We start from the raw sequence: 14,807 nt of genomic DNA on the forward strand, positions 1-14,807 counted from the left end.
GCCTTCCAAACTGCTGCCTAGTTGGGCTTCCTTGTATGGTGTGGGACCCAAACATTGATCTACACATCAGCCACAAGGGTTCAGCCCAGCCTTTGTTATAAGGCCTGGCCGAATACACTGTTATGGACAGTGCATCCTCTGAAACCCATCTATGGGCCCAACACTTACCCTAAGTGGTCCCTGGGCCAAGCCACCTTGTAACACCTAGGGATTGTGGGCAGATGCAAGATTAGCCCATCAGGCATTATCCTCAATGGTCTTACACTTAACCTCTCAGCCCATAATGATCAAACACTGCCCGACAAGAGAGGACCTCTCCCTCAGCTGCAAGGAACAGTGTTGCACTCTCTGCTCACATGGATCCTGGGAATTAAAACTTTCTTGCAAACATTTTAGAAACCATAATATATATACTTTTGTATCTCATATAAAATATATTTTGCAAAACAAATCTCAACGATTAAAATCGGTTGCCGGCAGTCTTGGTTTCCATCAGTGAGAGTGCATCCCCGATCATTACCTTTGTCCGACAAAGCGGCTGATTCTGTCACTATGATCACCCACTCATATGAATTCTCAGATTGTCCCAACATACCCAGGTTTTGACCCCTGCTAAGGATCTCACTGATTGTTATATCAAAGACAACCCAATCCGACACCTAGTGCAGTATCATAATCGAGTCTAGGGGTCGGGTGTAACTTTCCAGTTTTGCCCATCAATCTCCAAGGTCCAGGGCAATACTAGAAATCTGGTCTAGTTCAAAAATTCAATTAATCCTACACTGTATGTGCCTAGGGTCTCACCCTGGCAGCTGAGACAGGCCACCCCAACCGACTTGGTGGCACCACAGTGTCAGCCTTGTCAGGGTATGTCTCCCCAGACCAACCCACTGGTTGTGAACATTCTAAACTAACACGACCCTCATTAAGTGTCCAGTTTAAGGGTATTACACAGAAACATACCAAGGGAACATGAATCAAATATGCACTTTTATTCATTTACATTAAACTCATAAGGTACATCATTCTGATTGAAGCTAAGGGCATAGAAAACTGTCTAACAGCTCCCACTTGCACTTAGGTTCAATCAGGTATAGGCCGGAGTCCCATGTTTTCCACGTGTTTCTCAAACACTTTCTGTGATAGTGGCTTCGTCAATGGGTTTGCTACATTTTCCGCTGATGCTACCTTCTGAATCAGGACGTCCCCTCTACCAACAATCTCCCGCAGTACGTGGTACTTCCTCTCGATGTACTTCGACTTTGAGTGGGCTCGTGGCTCCTTAGCCTGAGTAATGGCTCCATTGTTGTCACACAACAATGGGATGGGTGATGTGCTGGATGGAACTACTCCGAACTCGTGAACGAACTTCTTCATCCACACGGCTTCTTTGGCAGCCTCACTTGCGGCAATGTACTCGGCCTCGGTCGTGGAGTCTACAGTGGACCCCTGTTTGTTGCTTTTCCAGCGAACAGCACACGATCCTATCGTGAAAACATATCCAGATGTAAACTTTCTATCATCTAGATCTGATTGGAAATCGGCATCTATATACCCTTGGATCTGTAGTGAGCTACTATCGAAAACTAGACAAAACTCTTTTGTCCTTCGAAGGTACTTAAGTATGTTTTTCACAGCAGTCCAGTGCTCCTGCCCTGGGTTGGTATTTTGTCAATGTAAGCAGATTGGGATAATCCTATTATCCGCTTCGATTTATCTCTATAGAGTCAAAGGCCCAGTATATAGGAGGCTTCTCCAAGATCTTTCATGGAGAATTGCTGTGAAAGCCATACTTTCACCGTAGTTAACATTCCTACATTATTCCCAATGAGTAGAATGTTATCTACATATAGAACCAAGAAGGTAACATTATCTCCACTGTACTTCCTGTAGACACATGGTTCATCCGGATTCTGCTCGAAGTCAAACGATTTGACAGTAGAGTCAAAACGGATGTTCCAACTTCTAGAAGCTTGCTTAAGTCCATAAATAGATCTATTAAGTTTACATACCATGTTTTCCTGACCAGCAGCAATGAAGCCTTGTGGCTGCTGCATATAGATATCTTCAGTAAGATCTCCATTCAGGAATGCAGTTTTGACATCCATCTGCCAAATCTCATAATCATGGTATGCTGCTACAACTAGCAGGATCCTAATGGATTTAAGCATGGCCACAGGCGAAAAGGTTTCCTCATAATCGATGCCCTCTTTTTGAGTGTACCCTTTCGCCACCAGACGAGCTTTGAAGGTCTCAACCCTACCATCGGGGCCCTTCTTCCTCTTGTAAATCTATTTGCAACCGATTGTTTTTACCCTGGAGGGTGGATCTACTAGAGTCCAGACTTCATTGGTCTCCATTGAGTCCATCTCTGCTCTCATGGCCTCCATCCACTTCTGGGAATCTATGTCCAACATAACTTCTGCGTAAGTCACGGGATCCTCCTCACTAGTCAAGGTTTCCACCAGGTAACTATCCTGGTCATAACCATAACGGACTGGTGGCCTGGATACCCGAGTGGATCTTCTAGGTTGGTCACTACCTGGAACTTGTGGGACATCTCCCACTGCTCCTGAGCTCTTCTCATCAAGAACAATTTCTGACGATGGGTGTCTAGGATGAAATCGGTTCCAAGAATTGTGCATTTCGACTGTAGAACACTTTCTGCTCACTTGGGTCATAGAATAGGTAACCTACAGAGCCTTTTGGGTAGCCTACAAACAGGCAACGACTGGTCTTGGATTCCAACTTGTTTGCACTCGTTCTTTTAACGTGTGCTGGACAACCCCGAATCTTCAAGTGTTTGACACTTGGTTTCTTTCCGGTCCAAAGTTCATATGGAGTATTCGGAACCGATTTGGTTGGAACCCGATTCAGCACGTAAATCGCAGTCTCTAATGCGTAACCCCAAAAGGGTGTGGGTAACTCTGAGTGTATGAGAAGCAACCGGACCATATCCAATAAGGTCCTATTCCTCCTTTCTGAAACACTATTAAGTTGTGGTGTAGTAGTAGGAGCTAATTGTGATACTATCCCATTGTCCTTTAAGTAGTCCCTGAATTCGTTAGAGAGATACTCGCCACCTCGATCTGATCGAAGGGCTTTAATTTCTCTCCCTAACTATTTCTCGACCTCATGTCTAAATTCTTTGAACTTTTCAAATGATTCAGACTTGTGTCTCATTAGGTACATGTAACCATATCGTGAAAAATCATCTGTGAAGGTGATGAAATACACGTGTTGATTTTGTGTCCTAACACTCAGGGGATCACATACATCAGTATGTATTAGGTCAAGTGTGCCTGTACATCTTTCAGGCTTACCGTTAAATGGCCATTTCGTCATCTTGCCTTGTAGGCAAGGCTCACAGGTGGGAAGATCTTCTACAGTTAGAAAATCCAAAGGACCATCCTTTACCAACCTTGTGATTCGGTCAACACCGATGTGGCCAAGTCGGTAATGCCACAGACACGTGGGATTAACTGTATCACAGGCTCTCTTCTTGGGGATTTCAGCCGACGTAGTTTCGGTTATGTTAGTTTCTAGAGAAGGATGTAGAATATAGAGACCATTCTCTAGTTCCCCGTATGCGATGAATCTGTTATTTCTTTTAATAGTAATCGAATTACTAAAGAAGACAGAATAACCATTTGCACACAGTTTTGAGACAAAAATCAAATTTCTCCTTAAATTTTGTACATAAAGACAATCTCTCAGTACAATAGTTCCTTCTCTAAAAAGTAACTCCACGGTTCCTATGGCCGTGGTTGCAACAGTTGCAGTAGTCCCCAAGTAGAGTGTGACTTCTCTTTCATTCAGCCTTTTGCTTACCTTGAACCCCTGCAGTGAATTACACGCATGAATTGAAGCCCCAGAGTCAATACACCAGGACGCGGAAGCTACCAACAGATTGGTTTCTATAACACAAGTTTCGAAATTACCTTTCTTGGATTCCAGGTAGGCAGGACAATTTCTTTTCCAGTGGCCGGTCTTCTTGTAGAAGTGACGGGTATCTGATGCTTTGTCTTTCTTCTGCTTCTTACCCTTAGTGGCTTTCTTCTGAGGCTTCTTTGCCTTCCTCTTTCTCTTGCCTGTCTTGCTAGTTTCAACAAGCATAGCTACAGGCTCATCCTTTCTAATCAATTCTTCAGCTCTTTGCAACATATTGCTGAGCTCTTGCAAGCTGACATTCAACTTGTTCATGTTTTAGTTCATAATGAACGGATTAAAGGAAGGAGGCAAAGAATTAAGGATAGCATCTATCTGGGTCGCAAGGTCCAGCTCGGATCCAAGAGCCTCCAGTTCGTTGATGTATCCCATCATCCGAAGACAATGGTCGTGAACTTGTTGGCCTTTGGTCATTTGTGCGGTCATGAACTGTTTCAAGACCTTTTGTTGAGTAGAACGATTCTGCTCTTCATACATCGTCCTGAGACTGTCCAATATGTCCTTGGCAAGTTCGATCTGATCGAACTGCCTCTGTATCGGGTTGTCCAAGGAGGCAATGATGTAACACCGGGCAAGGGAGTTTTTCTCCTCCCATTCCTGATAGTCTCTCATTTGGGCCTTAGAAGCCCTATCGCCCAGACGCTCTGGGGTAGGTTTCTTTGTCACTTTGTCTATCTTTTCAGAAGCTAGGACCAGCATAAGGTTCCTGTATGAGTCGGCATAGTTTGGGCCCTTAAGCTTGTTGTCGTCAAGAAGCTTTGCAAATGATCCGTTTGCCATTTTCTGATAAAAGAGAAAACATCAGTCCACAACCTAATTTGATTCATGTTTATTACATATATATGGATTTTAATCTACGTTCCATTTCTATTTATTCATCTCTGAGATTTCCCTCATTTCTCAGTGACGGAGACTACAGGTTGTCTCTGGAAATGTGGGAAATCACATAGGGTGCATGGAGCCAACTGTTTCAGCTGCATAACCCCACCACCTTTCTGTGAAGGATCATATCCACTCATCATATGAGTTTTCCCTTTGGCCTCTGTCAGACAAGGTTCAAAGCCGTTTTCAGGTAAACCTTTCTGTCCAGTGAGTGCTTACCCATCATATTCGTGAACGTCAAGGTACCATGAGAGAGTTCCCATTTTCTGGTGAAGCCCCTCCCACATCAGTCTATGACGCCCCTATCATCTTATGAAACACTCAGACAAGCCCAACAGCAAATGGATAGCCCATTTTCTGGTGCGTTTCCTCATTACTGAAGGACCCATCCTCATGCTAATGATGGAAGGCCTTTATAGAGTTCATCATATGAATCTCCCTATCACATGCACTCATATTAGCTGGAGGGAACAGTTAATTACGCCCTAGTTTGATTTAGGTCAAACCAAAGTGGCTCCCACTGACTTTCGTAAAGTCAGATTTCGGTGGGACTTAATCGGCTAGGGTTCCGCACGTAACCTCTTGATGAGGTGTGGGGTCCACCATTGAGGGAGGTCATCCAATGACCAAAAGGGACACCATGGCAATGATGTGCATTCAGCCATGGTGTGCGCAAGAGCCACTGTCGATTGAGCATGGGCCAAGCATTTATGGCCCATGTACGTAGCACATCACACATCCATACATCTCATGCAGGGATAAATTGATCCAATCAATTAATCATCTGTAAGGCCCATTTGAAGCCCATTTTAAATCCATAATATTAACCATTAATATTATCTAGGTATATGAGTCGAATGGTTCAGCCCATATAGCTTTATGTGTTAAGTGGGCTTTTAGCAGTTTTAACTATTTAAAACTGGGCCTTTACAGGTTGGGCTGAATTAACCATTTAATTAAATATCCATCCTCAGGCCCATTAGTGGGAAAATTAGGGCTGACTTTTAGCCTTGATTAAACCCTAGATTTGGTCCAAACAGTTTGAACCAATCTTGGTTCGAATGGGTCTAGGGTTTGATCTTTAATTAAATCTTTAATTCAAGAAAATAATCTGAAATTAAAGAACTGATAAAACAAAATCAGGAATCAGTCAAACAGGGCTGTTCGCACAATCCATCTTGCAAAACAGAGGTTAGATCACAGATTGCAGTTTCACAAACTGCAAATCGCAGGTAGCGAATGTCCCATATGCGAAATCTCCTTCCATGCGCTGCCATCTTCGATCCAAAAATAAATAGAAATAGAAACCTAATTCCTATTATAATTACATCAGATCGAATACCTAATACATTGAGTCTAAAAATAAAAAAAAATTATTTACAGACCAAATGTAATGAATAAATCAAGAAATTGCAAATCTTGCAGGTTCCCTGCGCAAACCAAGAATTCGATCTCCTCTTGTACGAATAGCCCATAAATCAAGAAAATCATAAAGAACTATTCTAAAAAATAATCAGATTTATATAAAATTAATTTCAGATTATTTGCCCATCAATTTTGGGAACAAATTTCCCAAAACCCATATCTGTGCAAATCGGGTAGAACGCCTTCTGCCCATTTGCGCAGGTTCAGATCAGAAACAAATTGGTTCAAGATTTGAACCATGGCTCTGATACCACTGAAGGGATAGGATATCCATCACATGGACGCCCAAATCTTGCGGAAAGGACTGTGTGAATTTCAAAAATTTCTCCCATCTTTGCAGGGAATCGAATTCCCTATTTTAGAAAAACATATTTTTCAAGGATCAATCTTGAACCATTAACCAAACCAGATCTAAACCAAAAGGAGTAGGAGGGAGGATGTACCTGATACGGAGAAACAATATCTCCCAATGGAGGTGTTCACGCCCAAGGAAGGATCCAAAATCCGCTCCCACTGAAGATGGCGCAGTGCAGGATGGAGCAGAATCAACAATGTTCTTCCAAAAGAACTTGATCCTTCGCAAGAATCAACAGGATGACTTGTGAATACAGCTCCAATCAATCTTTTCCCCAAAATATTGGTATCAAGATCAAATCTTGATTACTCTTGTAGAGAGTAGGAGATCGAACTACTGGAGGTGGCGGCTGCAGGAAGGAGGCGGAAAGAGAGTATTCGCAGGGTGCAGAATTCTCTCGTTGTGATTTCAGCTTTGAAGAGAATTGAACATCAATCAATTATTACTTGCTGCCCCTTTCTCCTTTCATAATCTTAAAGGGATCAGCTCTTAATCCCATTAGGAGTTGCTGATCCAAATCATATTTGGATTAGAAGTCCCTTTAAGTGATAAGGGATAACCCTTATCTTATCTGCAAATCAGATCAGCCATCTCCTAATCTAATTAGGAGGTTTCCAGATTTAAATCTTATTTAGATCTTGGACTCTCTAAGTGGATAAGGTCTAGGCCCAATTCTATCAACTGATCCATCTCAGAATTCGCCTCTTTTTTAATTGACTGATCAAATCAGCCCAGTTTGAAATGGGCTTAAGGCCCATTTAAGGTTATGTACTCACTTAGCCTTCCAAACTGCTGCCCAGTTGGGCTTCCTTGTATGGCGTGGGACCCAAACATTGATCTACACATCAGCCACATAGGTTCAGCCCAGCCTTTGTTACAAGGCCTGGCCGAATACACTGTTATGGACAGTGCACCCCCTGAAACCCATCTTATGGGCTCTATGGCCCAACACTTACCCTAAGTGGTCCCTGGGCCAAGCCACCTTGTAACACCCAAGGACTGTGGGCAGATGCAAGATTAGCCCATCAAGCATTATCCTCAATGGTCTTACACTTAACCTCTCAGCCCATAATGATCAAACACTGCCCGACAAGAGAGGACCTCTCCCTCAGCTGCAAGGAACAGTGTTGCACTCTCTGCTCACATGGATCCCGGGAATTAAAACTTTCTTGCAAACATTTTAGAAACCATAATATATATACTTTTATATCTCATATAAAATATATTTTACAAAACAAATCTCAACGATTAAAATCGGCTGCCGGCAGTCTTGGTTTCCATCAGTGAGAGTGCATCCCCGATCATTACCTTTGTCCGACAAAGGGGCTGATCCTGTCACTATGATCACCCACTCATATGAATTCTCAGATTGTCCCAACATACCCAGGTTTTGACCCCCGCTAAGGATCTCACTGATTGGTATATCAAAGACAACCCATTCCGGCACCTAGTGCAATATCATAATCGAGTCTAGGGGTCGGGTGTAACTTTCCAGTTTTGCCCATCAATCTCCAAGGTCCAGGGCAATACTGGAAATCTGGTCCAGTTCAAAGATTCAATTAATCCTACATTGTATGTGCCTAGGGTCTCACCCTGTCAGCCTTGTCAGGATAGGTCTCCCCAGACCGACCCACTGGCTGTGAACATTCTAAACTAACACGAGTCTCATTAAGTGTCAAGTTTAAGGGTATTACACAGAAACATACCAAGGGAACATGAATCAAATATCCTCTTTTATTCATTTACAATAAACTCATAAAGTACATCATTCTGATTGAAGCTAAGGGCATACAAAACTGTCTAACACTCTGTCCATGGTAAACAATGTTGCATACAAGTGCTCAAGCCCTAATAGGCCCAGGTGATGACTTCCAAGGCCTTAAGTGCTGCCAATTTATGATCATCCACTGTTCCACACCATGGTGCATCTGGACTCACTCACACCTGAGCCCATATTGTCCTCACAGCTCGACATATAGGAAGAAATGGCCCTACTTCAGCGGTTGTTACAGAAGTATGGTGATGTTTTCCTAGAATTGGCAGCTCTCCCACCTAAGAGGACCCATGACCACAGAATAGAACTTCAGCCTGGGGCAGTGCCTACTAATGTCCACCCATACTGGTACCCTCATTACTAATGGGCTGAGATTGAAAAGATAGTTCAAGAGATGCTGGGCAAGGGGTTTATACAACCCATTAACAGTCCTTTCTTCTCTCCCATGCCTCTAGTAAAGAAGAAAGACAGGGCTTGGAGGTTTTGTGTGGATTACCATGCTCTGAACAGCATTATAATCAAGGACAGGTTCCCTATTCCACTCATAGATGAGTTGTTTGACGAATTGGGCCAAGTTCACTTCTTTTCTGAAGCGGATCTCAGGTCTGGGTACCACGAAATTCGTGTACATCCTGATGATATCCACAAAGCAGCTTTCCAAACTGCAAGTGAGAACTATGAATTCTTAGTTATGCCATTTGGACTAACTAATGCGCCCTCTATATTTCAACGGCTGATGAACCAGGTATTCAAGCCACACTTACGTAAGTTGTTTTTAGTTTTTTTTTTATGATATATTCGTTTACAGCCCATCCTGGTCATCTCACATGGAGCAATTAGAATCACCTTGAGTATACTGAGGCAATGCCAACCCTATACGAAGCCAGCTAAATGTTCCTTTGGTAGGACTAGCATCCGTTACCTTGGTCACACTATTTCAAAAGGGAAGATGTACACTAATCCTGAAAAAGTTGCATTTATGGACCTATGGTCAACTGGGCCAGGCCCACTACACTCGGCCTGAGAGGGTTTCTTGGGTTAACTGGCTATTATTGTTGGTTTATTAAAGGGTATGGTGTGATAGCTGCTTGCTTGACTCAACTGCTGAAGTGCGATTCCGTTGAATGGAATGATAATTCTGAAGAGGCTTTCAATACTCTCAAGAAAGTCATTACATCCCCTCCAGCTTTGGTATTGCCTAACTTTACACAAGAATTCACTGTTGAAATAAATGCTTCCAGGAAGGGTGTTCAGGTGGTGTTGATGCAACAATGCCAACCAGTAACCTATTTCAGTCAAGCTCTCAGTACTCAGGCCCAGCTTAAGTCTACTTATGAGAAGGAGCTAATGGCAGTTACCTTAGCCGTGCAAAAGTGGAGAGAATATCTCTTGGGTTGAAAATTTACAGTGAGAACAGATCATAGAAGCATCCGCCACTTTCTGGACAAGCACATTCTAAGCCTAAAGCAACAGAATGGACCTAATAGCTACTTGTTATGACTTCAGAATAGAGTACAAGCCTGGTCCATCTAATGCTGTGGCTGATGCACTCTCATGGGCTGAAGAATTTTAGTCACTTGGGGTCTCAAAAACACTGTTTCCATTGCTGGACCAGCTGAAGTTGGAAGCCTAACAAGATCAAGTGTTGACTTAGATATACCAACAGTGGGCCCAAGATCAATCCCTAATACTGGAGTACTCAGTAATTGATTCACTTTGTTTTTTAAAGGGCACTTAGTGTTGCCACAAAAGTCATAGCACCATTCAGGGGTGCTTTGCACCTATAAGAGGCTGGCAACCCATTATTATTGGCATGGGATGAAAAGAGGATGGTACAAGACTATGTGAGCCGATGTGGGGTATATTAGCAACAAAAATATAGCACTCAGCCACTAACCAGATTACTTCAGCCCCTTCCTATTTCCTGAGAAGATATGGGATGATGTTACCATGGATTCCATTACCGGGTTGCCTAAATCAGCGATCAAGTTGGTGATACTGGTTGTCGTGGATTGTTTGAGCAAATATACCCATTTTGATTTTGTTGCTTTACCCCACTCCTACACAGCTGCTCTAGTGGTCCAAGTCTACATGCAAAATGTCGCTAAGCTCTATGGCCACCTCCATTCTCACTTATTGTGACCTCTAAAAGCAATTCAAAGAAAATTTGCTTTTCTACCTTTGTAGATATCTGAATGTAGCGGAGTTGTTCGGCAATCTAAGTTCTGACATTTGAAAAATGTACATTTTACAAATTTACCCTTTTAATTGTTACTTAAATTATTACACAACAATAACAGAAATTGATAAAATTTTTTAATGTTATAAAAAATTATAAAATAATAAAAGTATTAAATATTAAGAAATAATAAAATTAGAATATTAAAAATAAAAAATAAGATTAAAATGATCAAAACAATATTAATTAAAAAATAATTTTAATATTAACATTAGTTTAAAATATTAATATAAAATAATATTTATAAAATGTTAATACTATTAATATTATAAAAAATAAAATTGAACAAACTAGAGGTAGCCTCTTGCACCACCATCGAACTGCGGTGGTAGGTATTTTGTAGTTCTGCCCCATCTCTCTCTCTCTCTCTCTCTCTCTCTCTCTCTCTCCTCCTCCTCCTCCTCCTCCTCCTCCTCCTTCTTCTTCCATTTTCTCATTAACGCACCCTCTCTCCTCTGTTGTTGATGAGTATGTTAACCACCGAACGTGTTTGGCAGCCACCTTTCTCCTCCTTCTTCCCCTTTTGTTTGTTCTCTCCTTCCTCTTATCTCTCTCCCATTTCGTTTCGTTTTTTTTCCCTTCCTCTTATCTCTCTCCCATTTCATTTCATTTTTTTCCTTCCTCTCTTCCCCTTGCTACCACTGCAACTAAACTAGAAACAGAGTCGTCGTTCCTTGTGCAAGACACTTCATCCAGCCTCCAGGTTGCTCCCCTGTGCAAGCTTGAACCAATATCTCTGTTGTTGGTTCTCCATCACATTCTTCAGTTCCATCTTCAGTTTCATCTTTCTTACGGGCTTTAAGCCTTGTAAAAGGGCTGAAATTTCAGCAGTCACTGAATCTGTAACTCCAATAGTGCCAGAATAGAACGCCAATAGCAGTCCCCTACTGTCTCTAAAAGACTCCCCCTATACCTGAAGGGCCAGGGTTTCTGTGGGAACTTCCATAAAGGGCCAGCACTCTCCCATAGCCACAACAGAATTACATAAACTTCTCTATTGTTTCTTCATGAAATTTCTGTTAATGATAAAAGGGTTACTGTTGGGGGGGGGGGGAGATGTACATGGTTTTACTCGGGAATCTCTTCTGTTTGGCTTGCAGAGCCTTGTGCTTTCTACTATTCCCAGAACCTTGTGTTTTCCACTTCTTTCATCTTCTTCACAAATTTTCTGTTAATGATAATGATAAAAGAGTTTGATTCAAGAGTATGAGAAATTGTTTTTTTTTTTTATTGATTTGTTCCATCAAAAGATTTGGTCTAGAATTTGGGCTACTTGATTGTTGACACAATTGTACCACATGTTAGGGATCCTTAATGAGTATGAAGTTGAACTTGAACTGTTGGAATAAGAAAATATTTGTTGCACCCATACAAAATTATGTGATTTAATGAGATGGATAAAATGACATATTTAACCTTATACTGGTTCAGAATTCCTTAGCCAAAGATGACTATATGACTTGAACCAGCAAACATGCAAATGAAGTATACTTGTTTTAAAGGCATGAAAAACTCGCTTAGTTTTTATTTTGAAGGTTATTTTGTTTTTCACTTTTAAGTGGATTTTTTTATCAAAGCAGGTTGTCTTTCCAGTTAGCAGAAAATACTCCTCTGCTCCTTGTGCTCCGCGTGTAAAATTAATCTCTTCCTCTGAGATAAAGGCCCTGTTCTCCACTGATGATGTCAGGCTTCCTCCATGGGTAGATGGAATGTAAGTTATGCCCATCTCTTAGCGCATAATGAAACTTTCCTAACATAATAAAAATAGAAGTACCAGTTTTTCTGACTCTCCCTAATATCTTGGTTTTTCTCTTCCATAGGTGTATGGCTGAATATCTTCCTACTTTGGAAGAAACTCTCAAGGCACAGGTGAGTTGCTTTTGAAGAGTAAAGAGCCCTTCAGCAGTTAGATATTTCTAGTTAACTTTCCATTTGAGTTTGTGCCGAGGTTGTTCTTGTAAACTAATAGTCCACATACAAAGCATCAGGGGTATTACTTATTAAGAATTGTTTATTTTTTAAGGTTTTAGAGGCGGTTGCATCAATTGGAATTAGAAGGCGCTTTATTGAGGCTTTAGTTCCTCACTTTGGGAGACCAGTAGAGGCTGATCCTGTATGCTTCAAGGACATATTTTTACCAGCATAAGTATCTTAATTAGTAAGACCTAACTTTTTTTTTTTCTCATAATCAGGTATTTTGCAGGAAGGCCACAGTTCTTGCAGCCTCAGGGGTGTTTACGTTTCTGGTTAGATTCTCTTTTGTTTGATCTTTATTTAAAAACAGAACTTTAATTCTTCAACAACCTATACATCACGTCAATTAGATGTCCTTACATGACAATAAGGTCATGACCTAATTTGCTTTGTCTAGTTACTTATGGTCATGACCAAGCTATTTCCCACAGTTGGGAAGAAAAACTACAATGGATAAAAATGTGATTGGAGGATTCAAAAGTCTCATTGCACAAGGGGCACAAGATATTAGAAAGAAGCATCCCCTTCTGAGCAGCCAATCTGTGGTAAGGCATTTACCAAGCACCACAGTCCAAACCAGGAAGGCAACCTTGGATGGGGCATGGGAATTCCAGATCCAAACCCAAGGGAAATCAACGTCCTCGCAAGACACCCAGTTGTTGTAGGACTGAGAAGAAAACTTGCCTGAAGAGCTCCAAGACCAGATTTTTTCATCACCAATCCAATGATTAGGCAGGACATTTTGAACAAGGCTTAACAGTTCAGTCAGTGGGCCGGTTTCCCAATCATTGAGATTTCTTCAAAAGGTGGGACCCCAAACAACCTCCCCATTCACAGAGTCAAAGCAGTCTTCAACCATAACATCCTTATCAAATGCAATATCAAAAAGAGAGGGGAACCTGTCCTGTAGAGCCAGGTTCCCACACCACCGATCATGCTAGAATTTTAGGTGATTACCTATACCAACTTTGGACCTGATGCCCTTCAAGAAATCAGGGAGAATAGAGGCTATATTGCTCCATAGAGCACACCCCATTGGGGATAGACCAGGGCCTGAATCCCAACCAAGGTTTGTAATCCCATATTTATCTACAATAATCCTTCTCCATAGATCGCCTCTTTCTTTGCTGAATCTCCAACACCATTTACCCAATAGAGCCTTATTAACCATTTTAATATTTCTGATGCCAAGGCCACCAGATTTTCTAGGCTGGCACACAGATTTCCAGTTCACCAAATTAAATTTAAAACTGTTCCTCCACCCAGCCCATAGAAAGGCCTTCATTTTCTTCTCCAAGATCCTTGCAACATTTGTAGGAATTTGGAATAATAACAGGTAATAAATAGGGAGTGAGGACAAGACACTCCCTGTCAAGGTGAGCTTACCTCCTTTTGACAGGTATTTAGATTTTCACATGGACAATTTCTTGTCAAATCTTTCAATAACAGGATCCCAGATCCTCTTAGAACTGCACCTAGCACCCAGGGGTATGCCAAGATAAGTGGAGGGCAGCTTCCCTAACTTGCAGCCCAAAATGTTAACCAAAATAGGATCAGGAGATACTTCTTTAGTAATTATTAGCTCACTCTTGGAGAGGTTGATCTTGAGGCTCGAGACAGCTTCAAACCATCTTACAACAAAGCCTAGAGAATTCAACTGAAAAATCACAAAAAAAAAAAAAAAAAGAAAGATGGTATCATCAGCAAACTGGAGCAAGGGGATCTGATCTCTTCCACCCCAGCTTTAAACCCTTGAATAAAGCCACCAGCTGCTGCCTGACAAGTGAGCTTACTTCGGGCTTCCATAATTATATTGAAGAGGAATGAGGACAAAGGATCCCCTTGCCTTAGACCTGTTGAGTTTTTGAACTTTCCACAATAGACACCATTTAAAAGGATGGAAAATGTGGGAGTAGTAACGCATATCTTGATCCAGCTCCTCCATTTTGAGCTAAAGTTCGTTCTCTTTAGTATATAGTCTAAGAAATTCCAGCTGACATGATCAAAAGCTTTTTCTAAATCCACCTTGAGGATTAGCCCATCTCTACCTTCCCTCCTCTGTGAATCGATCAATTCATTGGCAATGAGAACACCATCAAGAATTTGTCTCCCTTCAAGCTCCTTGGGAGGGGGAGATAATCTGACCCATCACCCTTTTTAGTCTTGAAGCTAAGACTTTTGCAAGGATTTTATAGACACTTCCCAGGAGA

At 41.6% G+C, this 14,807-nt stretch overlaps 1 protein-coding gene across 1 annotated transcript in view; it reads left to right on the forward strand.

The window, feature by feature from the left end:
- Positions 1-14,807, forward strand: part of LOC148876394 (BRCA1-A complex subunit BRE-like protein) — a 32,738-nt gene that overhangs the window by 8,133 nt on the left and 9,798 nt on the right. The window contains exons 7-10 of the mRNA XM_088966747.1: positions 12,204-12,334; positions 12,444-12,492; positions 12,647-12,736; positions 12,816-12,869. Coding sequence (XP_088822873.1) covers positions 12,204-12,334; positions 12,444-12,492; positions 12,647-12,736; positions 12,816-12,869 — 324 coding nt within the window. The remainder of the gene's footprint in view (positions 1-12,203; positions 12,335-12,443; positions 12,493-12,646; positions 12,737-12,815; positions 12,870-14,807) is intronic.

Source organism: Nelumbo lutea, chromosome 1 (assembly GCF_056320005.1).
Source record: "Nelumbo lutea isolate HS-2025 chromosome 1, American lotus-T2T, whole genome shotgun sequence".
NCBI lineage: Eukaryota > Viridiplantae > Streptophyta > Magnoliopsida > Proteales > Nelumbonaceae > Nelumbo > Nelumbo lutea.